Source organism: Diadema antillarum, unplaced genomic scaffold, assembly GCF_040938485.1.
Source record: "Diadema antillarum isolate AM-2024a unplaced genomic scaffold, OU_Dant_1.0 seq00001475_RagTag, whole genome shotgun sequence".
In the NCBI taxonomy this organism is placed as follows: Eukaryota; Metazoa; Echinodermata; class Echinoidea; order Diadematoida; family Diadematidae; genus Diadema; species Diadema antillarum.
The window spans coordinates 168,305-190,571 of NW_027272214.1; the positions used below are offsets into that span (position 1 = coordinate 168,305).

Consider the following 22,267-nt stretch of genomic DNA (forward strand, 5'->3'; position numbering starts at 1 on the left):
CAATTCCCATTAGTGGTTTTCTAATCAGCCAAGTGAAAATGTCCAATTCAATTTCAGTTGATAGCAATTAAGCACTGACATTATTTTGTTTCTCACACGACAACCAGGCAGCAAGTGTTTTTTAAGTGAATATCACTTGGCATGTATACAGCATTCAAGTGTGTGTTCATATAGCTTAATATATTACTATTGACTTATTATACCCCACCCACACATTCAGAGCTACCAAGTCTCACGCGTTCTGCGTGAGACTCAAGCAGTTAGGGGCCATCTCACAATCTCACGCATCGGGCGAAGTTTGCAACTTGGGCCTAAAATAATGAGCGTAGCTCAAAAGATTAAAATGATAGTTGCAATTGAAGGTATATTTCCTTTTGTCTTTCAAAATAAGTAGAAAATAGTCACTTAAGTATGCACCTGGTCGCATCATTAGGAGCTAAAAATTGAAAAAGCTCCCTACCGTGGTAGGCCACGGGGGGGAAAAACCCCTCCCACACCCTCGCTCGCGCGCACATTCGCTCGCCGAGATGCCGAGTCATGAAAATCTCACTCATAAAATTTTTTAAACTTGGCATCCCTGCACATAGTGTGTATGGGGATGTAAAGGAATCACTGTATTTGAAAGAATTTGTGCAATATATGGAAGTACATGTATTTGAATTATTATTTATTCTGATTATCATTCTGATTTTAATCATTTGGGTATTGAATGTGATTGAAGTAACCATGACAGCAGGTTGGGTATTTTGGTTTTTTTTTTCATTCCATTGCCATGGAGAATTTGATATGAAGGGCTATATTGGAGGAATCATTTTGCAAGATTCAAGTAGTGAGATCTTTCAATATCAATTGATTTTGATTAGATAATCATAAAGTTGAAATTGCCTGCAGTCATTTTCTGTTCTCAAAAACGCTGTCTGAGAGGATTGGATAGAGTGGTGTACTGCAAGGCACATTGTGATGAAGAGGACACTACATATTTTATGAAGCAAAGTGCCAAACTCTGTTATAAATGTACACACATAGCAACTACTAAACACGCCATATATCAACCCGTTGAGGATGAGTCCCAAGTATGTAGTCAGGCAGGTGTCTATGGGAAATGCGTGTTGTAGCAAAATCAGCCAATCTTCAACGGGTTAAGCAAGTCTAATTTTTCATGAATCAGGATTTCCCAGTGATATGGCAAGTAGTTTAATTTGCACTTGTGGAATACAGTAATGAATGGAAAAATGTATGCGTGCATGTCACATTCATGATGGGATCAGAGTCAATATGTTTTCATGTCTTAAATTCGCAAATACACCTGACTCTCAAATTTCATGATGATATAAACCTCATGAAATATTCTGCCTATACAGTAATTCTTTTTATTTTTGTCTTCATGTTCATGTGACTCAGATTACAGTTACTTGAGAAAGATTTTTCACAATATATCTAAATTTGAATTCATTAAATTGTCATCTACATCACAAATACATAGCCATTAATACTGACTTCGAACTTTATTATATTGTTTTCTCTTTCTTTTTCTAGGAGAATTAACTACTTTAAAACCAGAAATGTTTGAATGCATTTTACTTCCACAAATTGTCTTGGCAATTCGTGAAAATTTCATTCCACGAAAATATCTTGCTTTGCAGTGAGCAGTTGTTGTTGCTGTTGTTGTTGTTTTTGTTGTTGTTGTTTTCCAGGATCAGAAATTAAGGAGTGATCAAGTGGTTCAGACAGTTAATTCATAAGATTTATTCACAGGTTACTATGCACCTGAGGTACATACTAGTACAGCAGAAAAAAAAAGTCACAGAACCAAACTCTCACAAAAGCAGGCATGATTACTATCAAACCATGTATGAAGCTATACAAGCATGCATACATGCATTCCAAGTTGAGGGTAAATAAAAAAGACAACCAAATGCATTCTTGAGGGACATATTGCTCTAAGTGTGATAATTTCAGCAAAAATACCAGTGTATTCCTAAATGGCAGTATGTTCTTTTATTGAAAGAAAAAGAAAGAAAGAAAACTGAAAAAGTGAAATTGAAACCGCCTTGAAATAGGTTAAGTATGTGTTCGAATGCTCTCTCACATCATTGACTCAGAAAGAAAAAAATAAAGCAACAACAACCCAGCAACATAAAAAGTTTCTCCAATTCTAGGCCACTGTTACGTGTTACCTTTAAAAACGAGGAATCAGCCCATGCATGTATTCAGCGCTCGTACTAGATGCGTCTCAAGAGCCATTGCGGCAAATCAATTCAATCAAGCTCTTCAAACATGCTCTCTTTACTCGCCTGTCTCCCCCATTTACCTGTTAACTTTTGCTCCGTGACGCCGTGGACTTCCCTTTAGTCTCCATCCACCCCCCCCCCCACCCCATTTTGTTTTTATCTTACCCTCCTTCTCTTTTCATCTTCTTCAAGAGTTTAATGGCTGGTGCTGCATTGGTGTGCAATATACAATCCACTTTTCATATTAACCTTTCAGATATTGCTTAATTTTCAATGCCAAATAACCATGACCTTCTGAGATATTGCTCCTCTGTACAAGAGTATATTTTGCCGTTTGCAGAGGAAGGGGAAAAGTGGTCGTGTGAGGGTAGAAATACTCGCCTTGTTTATCAGTGAACAAGGATTCAATTTTGTGGAAACACGCCATGACCTAGATAAGATGCAAATATATTGAGATATGTCAGGAGTGATTTTAACACTATTTGGTCCATTCAGATTCCATCACACAGTACTTACAATGAATATGGGTTCAGTTGTGCGTCTACACTAAGAGAGAGAGAGAGAAAAAAAAACATCTTTGTTGTCATTTCCTGCGGATTTTGCAGGGCTAGCTTTATACTAGTATACAGACTGGAAGTGCTTGCAAAGGTTGGCTTAAATTGAATTTGTACTGTTGCATGTTTTTTGTTGTTGAATGGAATGCATTGAGACGTTCTAGTTTGTTTAACCCTTTGCTGATGTTCTTTCTATGCTGATTGGCATGTACGCTGGAGTGCTTTCTTTGTGTGGTTGTCACAGATGTCAGGAAAAGACTTTTCAGTGAGTAGAGATTGCTTAATCCATTAATCCCTATAAGCCAGTTCACAGTTACAATCTGAGCCATGTGCAGATAAAGGTCATTGCAGACCTTCTCTTGAAATGGATTTGCAACTGAGGTATTCAAAACCTAGATAGGGCTTCTTGGCAACTGTGTTGTAAATGAACCAGGTGCAGATTGGTATTTACAAGTGAATGTGCATTCTTTTCAATCATATTAACAAAAGCCATGCATGCAGCACTGACATGTAAATTAACACTTCCTGCACTACTTTCTTCAACTGCTCTTCTTGAGGACTATTCCATGTTTTGCAAAGTCTGTGGTTGGAGAGGTCATTGCAGACTAGTGCTAACTGTGAACTGGCTTATTGTTTCACTACACTCTTATTTCTGCCGAGTCAAAATTTCAACTCTGAATCCGAGTCAAAAATTTTTCACTCCGATCCGTGTAAATTTAACACCAAGCGTGTACTTCTGACTCAAATCCGAGTTATCATTTTGGTTATCTGACGTTTTACACCTGCGCAGAGTCACATCAGAAATACCCAGTGCGGTGTACATGACATATGCACGCTACAATTGGACAAAACATGTCATGTGTCCTATGTGACGTAGTACCCCCGCGAAAAAAAAGCGTCATTTCTCGACAATCGGCCGCGGCCGCGAGATGTCTTGCAACTTTTTGTCTTCAAGATGGACAATTTTGTGTGCACTTTTCTAGAGGAATGCGGAATGGAGGAATACATAGGAGTTTTCATCGATGAGTACCCACCTCATTCACAACACTCATATAAATAATTGCCTGAAACATGGTCTAAACAGTCAGTTTTATTTAGGGCAAAATGAACTTTCGACGCGGACACATTGACTGGTAATGGCGTAGCCGTAGGCGGACGTACGGTAGCTCGTACCTTTTGTACGTAGCCCTGGGCTATATGCTATACGTTAGAACCAATCTACAATAGATGTGAACCTACCTAGCTACACCTCCACTGTACATGCATAAAATACACATATGATCTTGATTGCTAATTCGAGCTACCGTACGGCTACGCCATTACCAGTCAATGCGTCCGTGTCGAAAGTTCATTTTGCCCTAAATAAACCTGACTGTTTAGACCATGTTTCAAGCAATTATTTATATGAGTGTTGTGAATGAGGTGGGTACTCACCGATGAAAACTCCTATGTATTCCTCCATTCCGCATTCCTCTAGAAAAGTGCACACCAAATCCGAGTCATTACTACACCAAAATGGGTTACTTACAATGCGGGAAACGACACCGTATCAGAGTGAAATTGTGATCTTTTGATTCGGAAATCCGTGTCATTTTGCTGGAATAGATTGCACCTAACTGACCCCATTCCGAGTCAAATTTGACACTTTCCGAGTTAATTTGACGCCACAGAAATGACTTGAAAAGTGACTCGGAATCCGAGTGAAATCACTTGACTCGGAAGTCCGAGTAGCTTTCACTCGGAAGGAGTTTACTCCCAGCTGGCGCCATTTCCGAGTCACATTTCACACTTTCCGAGTTATTTTTGACGCCGCAGAAATAAGAGTGTAGGACCATTCTGTTGGTCACAAGGCACATTGCTACATCTGAATGGAATTGCTAACAGGAGGTTCAGTTTGGATGGCTTACTGAATGCTAATGAAAGAAAGAAAAAGCTTGTCAGTAAAGTATTCGGCACCTAAAGAGTTAAAATCAACAAAATCTATGTGAAGCGCTGAAAAGTGAAAATCTTTTTGTATGGCATGCATGTTTAAAAGGTTCATGCAATATTTATACATGTAAACTCTTACTTAAATTCAGTTTCATGTTCAATTTATGTTCTTTATTCTTCATGGAAAATATTTCTGTAGGAACTACCTGCATATTGCAGGCAAGTCACACCAATTTTGTTTGACTAGAATATATCTCTTTATGGATTTAGAATTTCTTGGGTGTTGAAAGATACTCCTGACACTGTATGGTAACTAATGTTACCATAAGTGTGAATGTTGTTCAGTATCATCTGGACTATGATGATGTTGGTTCTGAGGCATGGCTCTTCTGTCCATTAGAACTGACAGTTCTAGCCAAAGCATAAACAATATATAACAACCAACAGATCACAGTACAAATCTTTTGTGGCAGGGGATTATTTATATTCATTATTCCTTAGTACAAAATAGTCAGATATTATACGGGGAATCTATTTTGGTTTGATGTCTGTACCTATATTCTCGATATCGCTCAAAGTCAATGAATGTATTCATTTTTCTGCAATCTCTGCATTTATCTGCTTTCTGTAGACCCATACATCCAAAATGTATCAATTAGTTTGCAGTTATGATGCTTTTACTGTGAGTGAAATGTGATAATGAAAAGGTGATAAGGATGGTAATGATAATCATTATTATGATAGTGCTAAATAATCAAAGTCATATAGCACCATCTCCCCCTGGCAAGGAGATGCTAAAGTCAGCAGCAAGAAATTGTCAGCACCACAGCATCTTGGAGAAAGTGGAAGAGAGAAAAAGACATTAATATATCCAAAAGCAAGGTTGAAGGAATGATACCCTAGGGCAGGTCTTGAAAAATTGAACAGATTAAAAATTTGAAATATTTATTTCAAAGTGATGGTTCTTCACATGCAAAGGTCCTATCATCCAACAAGGTTTATTGGCTATCCAGTATTTCAAGCAAGCCAGTGTTCAAGGGGTGAAGTTACTTTGCAGGTGTCTAATTTGCATTTTTTGCTTTTTGGTTGCTGATATTTTGTCAGACTGTCTTGCTATCTGAGAATGTGCATGGAACTGGAACATAAGTGCTCACATACAATCCTTATCCATGGTATATGGATCCCAAAACAATTATTACAGATATATGCCAAAAAGTATTAATCATCTGCCATGAGTACCACATAGATTTAATTACAAAGTAAGTCTGATAGTAAATAGAGTTATATGAATAAATGGAAAGGATATTGCAAATTGGATGAGTTTGTCAACAAAGATGAATAAATGATTAATACTTTTAAGCAATATTCATAGACTGATTCATCAGTCATACATCATATATCCGTATATACCTCTATCTATGACTGTGTGCGTTGGGAGTGTAATATGTGCGTGTATCCAATTTCTGTAAAATGGCATACAGGGAAAATGGAATCATAAAAAAGTGTGATCTTACATAGCCTTACGAGCATAAATCTTGTTTTTTAAGTAAATCTGAAAAAAAAAAAACCATGTGCTCCATTGATATGAATAGACTGACCAGGAAAAAAAATGCAGGAAAAAAATGCAGGAGACCTATTGCTTGATCTTACATACACACACAAACAAACAAACAAACAGAAAAACAGCTAAAGAGAGGGGAAAGTAGAAATGATTCGAGAGTGGAAAGAGTGACTGCAGTGTGCATTGGTGTCATATAAAAAGTGTGTCATTTTTATTTGAGTCATTTCCTGATTGCCTCAAGACTCAAAAGCAGAATTTGAAAAACCACATTTTGGTTGCCAAAACTTCAAAGTTAAGAAAAGCGTACTTTTTATAGCTGCAGGGCTTGTAGTATTATCTACTTGCACTTTCCCTTGACAGGTTCTGGTGATTGGCTGTTGTCTGTAAAGCAAGTATTTTGTGAAATTTGTCACATTTTGCTGTCAGCAAGCAGCTTTTGCTGGCCGATGAAAAGGACTGCTCGACAGAACATTCAAAGGATGACGACGTGACAGATGCAATCTCGTGTGGAATCTGAGAAAGGGGTTGTTTTGGAATATTGATTTATCTGCACTTTTCTTATGCATTCAGACGGAGTTTGTGTTGGGAGTTACTCTTCCTGCCTGATTCAACAGGTGGCAAGAAGTGTGTCCATGTTTTGGCTGAAATTCCCAGTTTGTGGTTGCCATAGTGACGAGACACCAACATTCTAGCAAAGAAGTTGGTGCTCGTCACTCTGTGATGCGAGTGAAAACTGTGCACAAATGTTGTATTTGTATTAGTGTTTGTGGACAGGGATAGATAATGAAAATTCATACAACTCACAGTAGGACTGGGCATGTTTCCCCCAAAAAATAACCTGAAAGATTTCTCACTTTTCTTACAGACACCACTTTTGGAATGTGGCTGTACTAAATTCGTCAGAACTGTCAAACAAATGTAAATTGTCAAATTTTGAGGTGTCATTTGCCACAGTCCCAATCACATTGCTAATGTCTGCAATCTTTGTAACATCACCTGCATAGATCGAATTGGGTACTATACAGCTTCATTTTGATAGTCAGATATTTACAAAGCTCTCTGGCGTCATGGAAACTGGCCAATTGGAGAGGGGGAAAAACAACTTAGCAGAAAAGTGTCCAAAGAGCAACTAGATTCAGGTCCCTGCCACTATCTACACAGTCTGGGCAACACATCATCCAGACAGACTTTGAATGTATACCAAGTGCATGAATTTGGCCTTCTATAAATTACTCATTCTGACTTTATTAGAATTGTAGGATGCGGTTATTTGCCCATGATAAACTGGACTCTCTCTCTCTCTCTCTCTCTCTCTCTTCCTTTTTGCTTATATACCTCTCATCTCACCCTCTTTCTCTCCCTCTCTATCTCTCCATCTTTCTCTTTCTCTCCCTTTCTACCTTGCTGCTTGCAATTGTATATACTTTTCATCTCTACCTCTCCCTCGCTATCTCTCTCTCTCTTCTTTTCTGTTTATATACCTCTCATCTCACCCTCTCCCTCTCTCCCTCTATCTCTCTATATATCTCTCTCCTTCTTTCTGTTTATGTACCTCTCATCTCTCCCCCTCCCTCTCTATCTCTATCTCTCCCTCCCCCTCTTTTCCTTGCTGCTTAATATACAGTGTAGGCCTTAACCACTCACCTCCCCCCTCTCTCACTCTTGCTATCTCTATTTCTTTCTCTATCTATCTATTTATCTATCTATCTCTTTCTCTATCTATCTATCTATTTATCTATCTCTCTTTCTTTGTCAGTCTGTCTCTATTAATCACAATCACTACAGTAAGTCCTGAATACAAGAACTCTAATACTGAACTAAATCATCCCATAAGCATCTGTGCTCTAAAATCAAGTCGAAAATCCAGATAAGATGACCTCACAGTACCCCCCACCCCAAACTGCAATTTAGCTCCCCCGCTAGACAGGACTCTTGAAGTATTGCAGATGACACCGCTTCTGGACCTTTGTGAGATGAATCTGGTGGACCCCACCCCCACGCAGCGTTCCCAAGAGCCAATTATGTAATTGGACCGTGTAGCCATTTCTGTGCGTAGGTAGGAAGGGAGGGAGGTTATCGACAGCACCGCATCCTCTCCTGATAGGGCGATTGATCCTCTTTCCACCGGAGGAAAGGAGGCCAACTGATTGTTTGCCACCCAGTTATGGCAGAATTTAAGAGAAGACCAGGGATGGATATGCCTTTAACCCCCTCCCAACCACTCCCCTGTTATACCACTGCAATTTCATGGTGAATAATTGCTCCCGGCATTGACAGGGTTAAACCATGCATAACTTAATTGTCATTGAGAGTATGATGCATTATCACCAGAGGACAAATTCTATCTGTAAATCATTGCAGTAGGAAATAATTTTGTGACAGAAAAGAAAAATCACTCGGTGTAACATGTTCTGAGAGCTTTTAACATGTATATTTCATGAGTCAACTGTTGGGTCATGATGGAAAATTTAAGTGGAACACACTTCAAATATTTATTGAAAATTTCAATCAGCATTCCCATTTCACACTTCTTACCCAGAAAGAAACACCACGCGCACCCAGAATCTAGTAAAAGTTGATTCCAAAACACCTGCACACCACAACTAGTAAAAACATCGTTTGAGATACGTGGGTGGGAAAAGAGTAATTGAGGTTTGCCTTTAGACTTATGAAAATAACTTGGTTATCATAAAATGATACAAAACTGTTTGCCAGTGACATTTTTGCAGAAGACTTAAAGAGCCTTCAATAAATTTTAATCTTTTTTCATCCACCTGTTCCTCAGATAACTGTTTGTTTTCTCTCACTTTTAATTTAACACAAACATCATACTCATGCTCTTAATATTGTCCTTCAGTTCAGACCTGCTACCTTTAACGAATTCGCTCCAGAAATTTGTCACTTAGAACCCTAATTTTTGTTTGCTTTAATGCTGATCAGCAGATATGTATAGGGCTTTTGTCGTTGGTTTTATTTTTTGTCTGTAGATATGCAAAGATGAATTGACTACCTTGCTTAACTAATATTACTGAATTAGTGTCAATGTAATCCTCACTGGCTCTATTCTATAACACAGCAGCCTTCATGTGGTAATGCCATACTGTATCATCAGTGGTGAGTTTTACCTATTTTATAGCAGATTACCCAATAGCCAATTAGATAACTTGATAAATTTAGTACAGGAAAGTGCATGAGCTTATAAAATGTTGAATATTAAGGAAAGCTGAAGTATTTTTGATATCATGGACTACATTTTTTCATTATTTCTATAATTAACTATTTTTTGCTGAAAGTGATTTGAAATATTGAAACCAGTATAGTTATTGTTATAAAGCTTCAAAATGCATTTCCTAAGTTTTTTCTTTTTTTTTTTTTTTAAAGCTGTGATCTTTAGATGGCTGAAAAAAATGTATGACGTACAATGCAAGTCAGGTAATAAACAAAAAAAATCTTGTTTTTTATCACCTCTAACTGTCATTGTCCACAAAAGTCTATTTAAGATATGCTTTAAGAATAAAATATTAAATTAATTTCTTTTTTTTTTTACCTTTAACATGTTAAAATCCTGCCACCTTTTGCTGATGTTCATGTTTATATATTAAGAGCACAATCAAAAAGAGAAAATGACTCTTTTAATGAGTGTTTATTTGGTTTCATTTAAAAGGAAAAACAGCAACTAATTTTAAGTTACGACGAGCCTTGGTCAAGCTATGATGTTAGTACCTTATCATTGCATTATAGTTCCTACTAAGTACTGTGCTGTGGATAGCTAATTGCTTAATTTTCATGATACTTCACTAATTTTATGAATTTAAAAAAAAATCATTAATCTTATCAACTGTTTCTGTATTTTCAAGTAAGAATAGAACCCTCACCCTTTGGTAGATTCTATGGGGAACTTCATATACATTTATGTTCTTTTGGCTTGCACATGTCCTAAAAAAGTTGACTGAAACCAGAACTAAATGAAATGATCGCATGATGGCAAAGGAAAAAATTTCTTGCATGACTCTTACTTTCCTGTTTTTCCAGGAAGCGCACTGGCAGTAACCTTTTCACTGAACGCAAAAATTCATTGTGCTCAGGGCGGTGGCAGAGAAATTTATATTACCAGCGGTTTGTGTCATATGAATGCCAATATTGCTTCTCTCGCAATTTGCGGATCAATGAAATGAAACGTTTTGAAACCAGAAGTTGGCTGGGCAATTTAATATCTCCATGACGTGTGCTGTCTCCCCCATTCTCTTGTTGTTCCTCATTTAGACATACATGTATGTGCAATTATATATATTTGTATGTATATATGTGTATGTATATATAAATATATAGAATCATGTATTCTATGTAATTCTATGAAAGCATATTATGTTCATATTTATTGGCCAATTGTTTTTTCTCACTTGCCTTCTCTCCCTCTCTACATACATATATGTGCAAATATATATATATTTGTATGTAATATATGTGTATAATTATATATAATATATGTATATATATATATTTATTTATTTATATAGATAGATATATAGATATTTATATTCATATATCTATGTAATTCTACGAAAACATTATGCTCATATTATTAGCCAATTGTTTTTTTCTCTTGCCTTCTCTCCCTCTCCTGTGCACATTATGCATACGTACGGAAAAACATAATCTATGTACATATTCACCTTCATTTTCTTTGCACATTGGTTCCATCATTTTAATTCTCTCTCTCTACCTATAGTTCATCTATCTATCTATCTATCTATCCATCTATCTATCCATCTATCTATCTATCTATCCATCTATCTATCTATCTATCCATCTATCTATCTATCTTTCCATCTATCTATCTATCTATCTATGGCTATCTATCTATCTATCTATCTATCTATCTATCTATCTATGGCTGTCTATCTATCTATCCATCTATCTATCTATCTATGGCTATCTATCTATCTATCTATCTATCCATCTATCTATCTATCTATCTATGGCTATCTATCTATCTATCTATCTATCTATCTATGGCTGTCTATCTATCTATCCATCTATCTATCTATCTATGGCTATCTATCTATCTATCCATCTATCTATCTATCTATCTATCTATGGCTATCTATCTATCTATCTATCCATCTATCTATCTATCTATCTATCTGTCTATGGCTATCTGTCTATCTATCTATCCATCTATCTATCTATCTATCTATGGCTATCTATCTATCTACCTATCTATCTATCTATCTATCTATCTATCTATCTATCTATCCATCTATCTGTCTATCTATCTATGGCTATCTATCTATCTATCTATCCATCTATCTATCTATCTATCTATCTATCTATCTATCTCAGTCTCTCCTTGTCTCATGTCTTTCAAAGCAGATATTGTCAGGGAGTCCTCATGTCAATATTGTTTGCTGCCTGCAAAGACATGAACTGTATCAATATCATTCCCTCGAGTCTAATAATCGTGACTGCATAGAAATTGTTCCTCCAGCTCCTTTTTTGTTTTTATCAAAGAGCGCCATATCAGCGAAGACTGCACTTCTCAACCGGTTTATGCAGCTGCGCCGAAATACCAACATCCGTAGTCATACTGTGTGAAATTGCCAGGTATTATGGATGTTGATCTGATAACTCTTGTGCGGCATTCATTAAAGAACTCTCTTTCTTGCTCACTAGTACCTGTTTTTCAGCAAAACTGAATATCTCGCACAAAGTGAGATTTTCATTAAATATCAACATTTACTGTTCCGCATAAAATCGAGTAATTATAATGACTATTGTATGTTGGATGCAGCAGAGTGGTGGTTGTGTGTGTGTGTTTGTGTGTGTGCTTGCTTTTTTATTGAATGGATTCTGAAAAGTTATGTGTTCACTTTGTTTTATTGTACCTTATCATCTAATCATGAAAATCTAGTACATAGCAAAATCATGTGTAATATTTTCATTTTTTTTTCATAATGAACTGGTTTATACATATAGGAAAAAATCCTGTAACTGTTTGGTTCCATTTTTTGACACATTCAAAATGACTGTTTAAATTTTGATTTACATTATATTGAATCAGTCATAAATATTATTGGGAAAAAAGTGTATGTGTGTGTGTGTGTGTGTGTGTGCGTATTTGTGGAGGTGTGTGTTGGAGAGATAGAAAGGAGAGGAGAGACTCTTCTCTGACATTTTGCAGTTATTCAGCGAGCAATAGCCTTCACGCTGAACGGTAGCCAAATGTTGGCTTTCACGTGTCGCGTATTGTGTCGCTCGGTACTCCCACGAGATGGAACTCTATACCAGGTGTGTCAACACGGATGGGGGGGGGGGGGCTGCTCCCATCCACAGGTTGATAACAGTTCTTGTGCTGAGAGGGACTGACTACCCGTGAACGGTATCTATGACACACAGACCAAAATACCGGTTGTCTACCATTCCACATTTGTGGCCATTATATGTGAGCTGATAGCATATTCATGTCATATGCCACCAATGTCATCGCCATTGGGAGTTTTATTACAGAGGGACCAAAAAATGCTGTATAAGGTGAGGAAAGATTTTAAAATAGGCAAGAGAGAAGAAAGAGAGGATATATTTTTTGGACATAGGGCAGAGGGTTTTAAGAATCAATTTTGTTGGAAGGCATGAATAGTCATCTCGTATATTCCAAAATGAAATGCACACTTACATCACAAGTTTGCATCAGTGTTTCAAATATTTGCAAATTAGCAGTACAAGATATTGCCCTTGTAAAATTGAAAAATTGGTGCTTCAGTCAAATTCATAGTATTTGCAGAAATTTTGTGCTTTTGCTTTAAAAATGGAGAATGATAATCTAAACCTGCAATGACTTTAATGGAATGGAATGCATGATGAATGTATGTACGCATCTTTTCATATACTACTTGCATAGTTGCATTGTTATTATATATTCCAGATTTGGGGTATAACTACATAGTATGATATATATGACGTAATGAATGTTTTTAGTTGCTGTTGTGTAGAAGTTTTTTTTTGTTTTTTGGGTCTGAAAACCAAACCTGACATCTACATCTGTTTCATATAGACATACTGCGGCACATGTGCCGTGAATCTTGGATTTTTGTGCAAAGGCCATCACTAATTCCTTGTGTTCAAACTAATTTCTTGTATTCTCTACCCCAACCATCCACGCTAGTTTTATCATTTTGGTGTGATAGATGTAGAATGATTTGATTATGTAGGTATTTGTACTTCAAAAGATGTATCCGGGGAATATTCATGCAAGATATATAGTGGGCGTACTTACAGAAGAAACAAGGTTTTCAAATGTCATGTGCGAAACACTGCTTTTTTTTTAAAGTGATATTTCAGGAGTTCCCCCAAAAGACATGCCACCAAGCAATGTGTTTTATTGGTGGGGCTCGCGCATCTCAGCAGTATTGCACACTAACACGAAGGTAAAGGCCTAGATGTTCAGAGTTATGGCAGCTTTCAAACAGAAGTGGGAGGTCGCGGCATCAAAATATCATCTCACATAGTATTTTTATAACATTCCAGTGGATATGTCCTCTTTATCACTTATCATCAAGCCTATAGAAATTGTGCATTTTTGTCCTGAGGCTATGATAAGATGCTAAAGAGTAGTCAAAAGAAATAGGAGGGAAACATTGGAAATGTCTTCTTTTTTTCAGTTTCAAATGAATGAACTGCTTGAAACAGTGTTAGCATGAAATATCAAAACATCAGATATAGTATATGTACAGTGAAACTTAGTCAAAGCTACAACTAATTTTTATTGTAGGAGGGCGTTCAAAACGGATTGCCTGCCTTTAACTCTTCAGCGGTCTTTGCCAGAGGTCATGCACTTATCATGAGGGTACCCCCCTCCCCACTCCACCACCATCACTGCCACCACAACTCCATCCCAAGGAGGTGCTAATGTGGTGAGAGAAAGAGGCTGCCCTACTGTGAGGGGAGGAAATTGTGCGCAGAGGAGCGGAAATCCCGCTAGATGAGGCGTGGTTTATCACAGTCCTTGTAGCATCTGCATCGCCTACCACCCTGTCTGTTCCTCATAGCACCTGCTTACTGACCCAGACAAAACCAACAAGGATTTGTGTTATTCTGTTGTACAAATATACAATTTTGTAGATATACTTCAAAATATGTGGATATATAAATTCATATACACGATGTCCAAAACCCTGACAAAAAAAAAGTGAATGACGCATTGAATTTTTGGTGCAACCATTTCAATTGTTGCACACTAATATGCCTTACACGTCTCTTCTTTTTATCTTTTATACATGTCAATAGGTTTATGTAGATATGTAGATATCTATAATGTGTGTGTGATTTATATGAACAATGGTCACACATGCTTGCTTATTCATGAGTTTCATCTTTAATTATGTGACTAATCTCAAATACATATTCCACTCAAATTCCTGCTTTCCTACAGGTTTCTTGAAGTAGGTATAGCTGCTTGGTGTTGTGGTTGCCTTCAGTAATTCTAAAGTCATTGATAAATCGGTACAGAAACACACAGCCATTTACATATTTTTTTTCTTATCGCATAATCACAATCATATCACTTCTTAGCCATTCTTCAGGTGAAGTCAGATCACATCACTCTGGCTAGAAATGAATAACAACGTGTTTTTGCTGTAACTACAAAGCCTGATTTACTCTGTACATTACATTTGTTGAAACAATCAAACACACACTGTTGTGGGTCATTGCTTGCAATCTAATGATGGAACATTTTGAGAATTTTGAGTGATTACAATTATATCTGTTAATATTGTGCTTTGTTTGGTGATGTTTGCTGGCATAGATGTCTTGAGGCTAGGTGTCAATGATTAGAGATTATGTAATCCCCTTAATCCCTATATCTTCACCATGGCCTTTCTGTTGGACAGATTGAGGCATGTTGTAATTACACCTGAGTGGATGTGCTATGATTAGGTCAAGTTTTGAAGAAGTCATGCACTGCCTGCTGATAAAAAAAAAAGAACTTGGCAAGTTACAGCTAACATAGTACCCACACACCCAAGTTACAGCTAACATAAGTACCCACACACATAGAGGGCTTACCCCCATGCTACTTATCACAGCTTCTTGAAAAACAGTCTTGTCAGATTAAAGGTATAGGTTGCATCAAAAATGGAAACACTTTGATGGAACAAATAGAGCACATTCATTGGTTTTGTGTCTCACGCACATTATTCTGCTAACAAGTGAAGTAGGCCTGTCTAGTTACAGCTTTTAAGATGCTCATGATTGGGTAATTTATTCAGACAATTGATTGATGTGTAATTCAGTTCAAGAGTGCATGCATAAAGATGGTAGGACAAGAAAGCTGCAGCTAGTACATTTTGCCGGAAGGAAAATTTTGCAGCATAAACAGAGTCCTCACCCTGTGTTGCCATGGTGACCGTAAGAGGGTATTGATAAATTATTATAGGGCCCCTCAGTTAACATTACCCACATAAAGAAAATGTGAGTTGTTGAGCACTGTTCCACGAAAAGCGCCTCTCAGAATTTCTCATGCTAAATGCCATTCCTCTTCTTCTCTGCCACTGTCTCGTCATGCAGGTTCCCACGGCGATGCTCCGCGGCAATGTGACGTCAGCCTAACATGACCAAGATGTCCCTCACCAACATGTTCCGGCAAGATCCCCGTATCCCGGCCAAGCCGGAGGCCACGGTGGTGCGGGAGTGCCTCTTCAACGAGCTGGAAGGACAGCTGCGGGAGCTGCAGCACCAGCACTGGCAGGCCGAGCAGACGGAGAAGCAGCGCAAGCAGACGGTGGACTACAGCTGGCTGGTCAGCTCCCAGCCCAAGTACTACGTGGTGCCCCAGCTGCAGCAGCTGGAGCTGGAAGACCTCTGCAGCAAGGTGAAGGCCAGTGAGACCGGCCGCATCATCACGCGCTTCCGCGAGATCCTGACCCGGCGGCCGGAGGTCAAGGAGGTTCCGCAGATCCTCAAGGCGGTCATCATCCAGGTGCTGCAAGACCGGCCGCCCGAGGAGACCATCACCGACTGGATGTGGAAAAAGACCAACAACTTGACCAAGGTCAAGCAGAACATCCGTGTGCATCCGCTCTCGAGTGTCTCAGAGCAAGTGGACAGGCAGTACGGACACACCCGCAGTCGGCGGGCCATCAGCGTGCCAGAGTTTGGAAACAGTGCAACTCTCAGGAGCAGATCTTTACCAGAATTCTGTGCCAACATGGATAGTTTGCCAGTATAGGGGTTTCCCCCTCATTTGGTTCTGCTGTTGAGTCATTTTTTAAAATTATTATTATTATTCATGAGGTGATCCTCTTTGTAGGTTTGTTTTTGTATTCATGCATGCTTGTGTGTGATTTATGAAAAAAAAAATTGTGAATATTTGGTCACAATTATGTGTTGTTGTTTTTTTAATATATTTCCAATCATATGGCTACTGCTCATGATGATTAGATTTTACGTATATGATCACCTGGTCTCACCCGGTCATTCTTAAGGATGCCTGGTTTTAACCTGTCATCTTTTGAGGACCTCTCTAGCTGTCTCGTCGCAGTTTGCAGCCTCAACTCCTTCCCTATGCCCTCGCTGACTGCCAAAGTTTGTGAGGCTGCCCGATCAGTATTCATGGGATGGTGGTGGTAAATGGACCTGCGCAAAAAAAAAGGACAAATCGCTCGCCTCTCTATCTCTCGACGGAACAAACTAAATGGCCGGTGAGACCCTCATCTGGTGAGTCCCAGTGCAACGATCAATCATGCCCCAATGTGACTGTACCCTGGACTCCACGCGCCCTGCCAATTGGATTTTCTAATTTGAACGATAATTGGCATCCTGGTTTGTGAAATCAAAAAAGATACCGGAATTAGTTTACCCTTATCATATCTCACATGTCTTTTTTTTCCCCCTCAGTGTAGACCTGTTTGATTACAAACTCCATGATGGCGAAACACATAGCTTCAATCACTCATTTCCTTTTGTATCACACGTTCTCGTTTGAATTGGATCGCAGGTTGAGTGTTTGATCATCCAACAGTATTTTCCAGTGTTTGATAGGGTTGCCCGTGGCAACCATACATGTAAATCAGCGCTCTGCATTGTCCCAGTGGTGTAGTGGAATATTGTGCAGAAGCCCAGAGGGTTGAAATGCAGGGCATAGGGGCAGATGAGCAAATCATATGTTTTCACTGTGGAAAGGGTAGTGATGGGAAATATGCCTTTATAGAATGATAGAGCAAATTCCTTATCAAATGATATAGTCTAGCAGATATAGACCACATATAGGGTGAATCATGCACATTATGGTAAAAGCACCATACTTGGTACACATGTACATGATGCCAATACAAGTCATTTCTGATATGGAAGCCACTCTGATTCTGCCTGTGGCGGCCGTGGCGGCCATTTTTCAAAATGGCCACCATGTGATAACTATAAGTCCGATTGTCGTGATTCTTGTACCAAAGTATAGGTTTTGAGGGTCAAGGATTCCAATAGAATAATTTTTGAGAGGATAAAACCATGGCAACCTACTTATTGGCGGCCATTTTGAAAAAATATGGCCACCATGCTAGATATAACATATCCTTAAAATGTATGGACAAAGGGTCATGACTCTGGTACCAACTTATATGTTTTTGGGGTCAAGGATTCTGATAAATTCAACTGTAAGTGAATATGAATCGTTTCATCCTACGTTTTGGCGGCCATTTTAATAAATATGGCTGCCATACAACAGATAATGAATATTGTATATCTTCGAACTCAAAAGATATATAATCCCGATTCAAGTGTAAAAGTATAGTTTTGGGGTGAAGGTTTTCAATATAATGATGTTTTAGCAAAGTGAATAGGTTCATCACATCCTTTGTTTTGGCGGCCATTTAATAAATATGGCCTCCCTCCAGTTAAACATGGCTGCCGCTCTACATTCTATTCATATATCTTTAAAACCAATGGATGCATCTTCATGATTCTGGAACAAAAATATGTTTTTGAGATTCATTTATTTAAATGGATACATCTTTTCATGTATACAACCATCGCATCCTATGTTTTGGCTGCCATTTTAAAACATGGCCACCGCAATATATACTTTACTGTACGTCTTTGAAACTAATTGGGGTCAATGATTTTAAACAAGCATTTGTTGATGAATAGAACTAACACATTTCGTTTTCATGTCCATTTTGATAAATATGACTGCTGCACTACATAGAGTATGCACACACACACACACACACACACACACACACACACATTATATACAGTGTGGCCTAGAATTAACGGAAACGCGAGTTTTCGCAAATATCTGCACATTTGCATTACTTTGATGCCAAAATGAATGACATAGAGTTGTAGAGAATTTATCTAGAAGAAGAATGACACCAAAATCCCTCGATTTGGTTGAGTAGTTTTCATTCTACAGATGTTTTTGTAAAGACGGGTCGAGCGTAAATTTCTTAGCTCAATTCAACAAATTTCAGCATCGAACAAAAGCCACTGCCTTGGGAGACTAACAAAGAATCGAGGCCGCACATCACAATGTGGAATGTTTGAATAGGATTATTGTCGAAAATAGACCTTCAATTGTTGAGTAGTCTCCGTTGCTGAGCTTTGATAAAATAAAGTAAGAAATTAATGATTAACAAAAACATGTCTAGAAAGAAAAGTACTCAACCAAATTGGACAATTTCGTTTTGGTTTTGAAAAAATATTCGTTTCCATTTTCTGAGGGGCCAACCTGTAGTGTATATATTATATATACACCCTCACTTGCCATATGTATTGTCCCATTGACAAGAATCGTTCACCTATTATTGGTAAATGAACCTCTTATGTTGTTGCGGCGTTTAGTTCTTTATTGTTCATTGATTGTTGTTGATTGACCATACCTCTATCACATTCACTATTCAAGTAGGTATTGAACATCACATAAGTACAATTGTTGCATACCTAGAATACTAAAGATAATTATGTTGAATATCAAAGGTAGAATAAAATGGTGAGAATGGAATAGAAGACTTTCCCCCCAATTTTGGATGCATAGACAGGAGAGTACAATTAGTGTACTGTCATAGTTTCCAGCCACAAAGACATGATAATTGCAGTCTTATAAGACCTACTGATTTCTAAAGGTTTTTTTTCAGTTCTTGATCATTATTTCATAGTATGACCCTTGTCAAAACAGTTACACAACATTATAAGAAATCATATGAAGGAATCGAATTAGCTCTGACAATCCAAAACAATTATTGTTCCTGATCATCCATTGATGAGCGGTGATGAACGTGAATGCATATATAGATGCAGGTGCGCTTTAGAGAACTTCTTCAGTATTTCTACTGGTGCCGGTAAGTAAGATCGATTTACTGAATATTTTATTCTGCAGTTTTATCTTCCAATAATTATGAACCTAAAAATTTGTATTTCTTTGAGGTTTTCCTTAAATTCATAAATTAGCATAATTTTTCTTGTAAAGTGTAGTTTATATTTTGCTAGTAGACTCATGTGGAGCTGCAAATGACAATTAGATGTAAACCTATAAAGATGTATTGTATAATACCTATTATATTTGCCGGAGAGATGATGAACTACAACACCTAACCGCCTTAGGAGTTCCGCTCCGGATTTGGATAAGGTTTACTCCCTAGCCTTTGATTAACCAAAAAACTGCCCGCAAGGCAGCGGGAGACTGGTGGAGGGCGGGGACGCCTCTCTACCCGTACAGGACCAGAAGGACCTGCCCACTGCCACTATTTACTTTATCGTTTGATGTATGAGATTCAGTGTAGTTATAAGTATCAGAACAGCCTGGTCAATCATGGATTTTATAGACATACATGTAGTGTGTTTACATTTGATGTAAGTGACCCAAGAAGTTTTAGAAGTTTTCTCACACTTAGTGTCATGTTTCCAAAGAAAACAGATATACCATATTGGTTGGAAACTGTGATTTTCATTCCATAGTCCAGGGACCAGAGAAAGCGAGAGTCTATATTTCTAGAAAATGTATAATCTTGATTAAAATGTACTTCAGACATGAAATTGTGAAGATCATGTTTTTCACATACACTGTACACACAGAAATCCTATAAAGGAAGTTGAGCATATTTTCCAAAATGCTTACAAAGTTAAATATGCCCAGATGTTCCACATTAGAATACTTAAAATGAGTGAACAAGTAATTGTTGACCCCTAAAACAAACGTTTACACCAGAATCAATCCACAATGGGCATCCCGCTTTCATAACACTCGTACGCTATTTATTAAATGGCCGTCAAAACAAAGGATGTGATGAACCTATTCACTTTGCTAAAACATCATTATATTGAAAACCTTCACCCCAAAACTATACTTTTACACTTGAATCATGATTATATATCTTTTGAGTTCGAAGATATGCAATATTCATTATCTGTTGTATGACAGCCATATTTATTAAAATGGCAGCCATATTTATTAAAATGGCCGCCAAAACGTAGGATGAAACGATTCATATTCACTTACAGTTGAATTTATCAGAATCCTTGACCCCCAAAACATATAAGTTGGTACCAGAGTCATGACCCTTTGTCCATACGTTTTAAGGATATGTTATATCTAGCATGGTGGCCATATTTTTTCAAAATGGCCGCCAATAAGTAGGTTGCCATGGTTTTATCCTCTCAAAAATTATTTTATTGGAATCCTTGACCCTCAAAACTTATACTTTGGTACAAGAATCACGACAATCGGACTTATAGTTTCCAAAATACACAGCATTGCCATATCACATGGCGGCCATATTGAAAAATGGCCGCCACGGCCGCCAAAGGGAGAATCATAGTGGCTTCCATATCAGAAATGACTTGTATTGGCATCATGTACATGTGTACCAAGTATGGTGCTTTTACCATAAAGTGCATGATTTTTTTTATATCCGCTGGACTAATAGAGCAAGTTCCTTATCAAATGATTGATTAAGAGCATGCAAGTGACCAGGCATTTATTTTTGGCTAACATACAGTTTTACTTATGACCGGTCATAAGTTCAGTATATTGACTGGTGATAAAGCACTTTCACGGGATGGTGAAAAGGATGGTGACCGGGCGAGATTTCATCATTTATTCACTCGCGGAAATGGCTGCCTTGGAATTTAAAATGCCTACATGTTAAATTCTTTAGAGATGTAGATCTAGTAAACAGATGGACATTGAGGTGAGAGTGATTTATCACATGACAAGGATCTGCCTCATTATTTTATAAAACAAATAATACCCATCATTTTGTTCAGGCATTAGTATAATCACCCACACTTGGTATCTTCGAAGCAGTCCAAGCACCCTCAGCTATCGCCGTGGGTTTGTCAGGCTGTTTGAAAGGTGCCTAATGATTTTACTTGCATAGTAAGATATATTTTGTGTTTGACCATAGCTAATCTTTGGACATTGCATTGGTGTCTTAAGCAATTAGTTTGTTCAGGGATCAGATAGTGAATACAGTGGATATGTCCGTGTTTCGTGGAAACTTTGGCCTTGAGAGCAGACTGTCAATACCTTTCTGTCATACAGTAAGATAGTGACATCAAAATCTATTCCAGATTCTGTAGTGGTGTTAGAATGTGATTTGACTAAAATGACCCAAGGACCTGACCTCTCCGTAAATTTTCATAGAGTGGACATTCAGTCATCCATCTTTGCGGCATGGCTGGCGATCACTCTGTAAATGCAGAATCGACCTGTCATTCAGAATGAAAAACATGTTATATTTCAACATTTTACAGTAGTTTCTTCTAACTTCATTTCTTTCTAAAAACAGACAGCAATGCACAAAGAGATTGATGAGTACAAAATCTGATTAAATTTGCAAGAAAATGTGGCAAATGAAGGATAGACATTGCCTAAGAAGAGGACTCTTATTGCCAAATGTGTCAGGGTAATGAAAAAAAAAACAGAGTACAGTGTAACAATGATTATTTGCATGGAAGGAAGCAACACAGCTTGACCCATCCAAAGAATTTGTAAATGG

The 22,267-nt window shown here is 37.8% G+C and overlaps 1 protein-coding gene across 1 annotated transcript in view; it reads left to right on the forward strand.

The window, feature by feature from the left end:
• LOC139709858 (protein RD3-like) overlaps positions 1-16,550 on the forward strand; it is a 67,747-nt gene extending 51,197 nt beyond the window's left edge. Inside the window, exon 2 of the mRNA XM_071621818.1 lies at positions 15,840-16,550. Coding sequence (XP_071477919.1) covers positions 15,883-16,500 — 618 coding nt within the window. The 5' untranslated portion in view covers positions 15,840-15,882 and the 3' untranslated portion in view covers positions 16,501-16,550. The remainder of the gene's footprint in view (positions 1-15,839) is intronic.
• Positions 16,551-22,267: the final 5,717 nt, after the last annotated feature.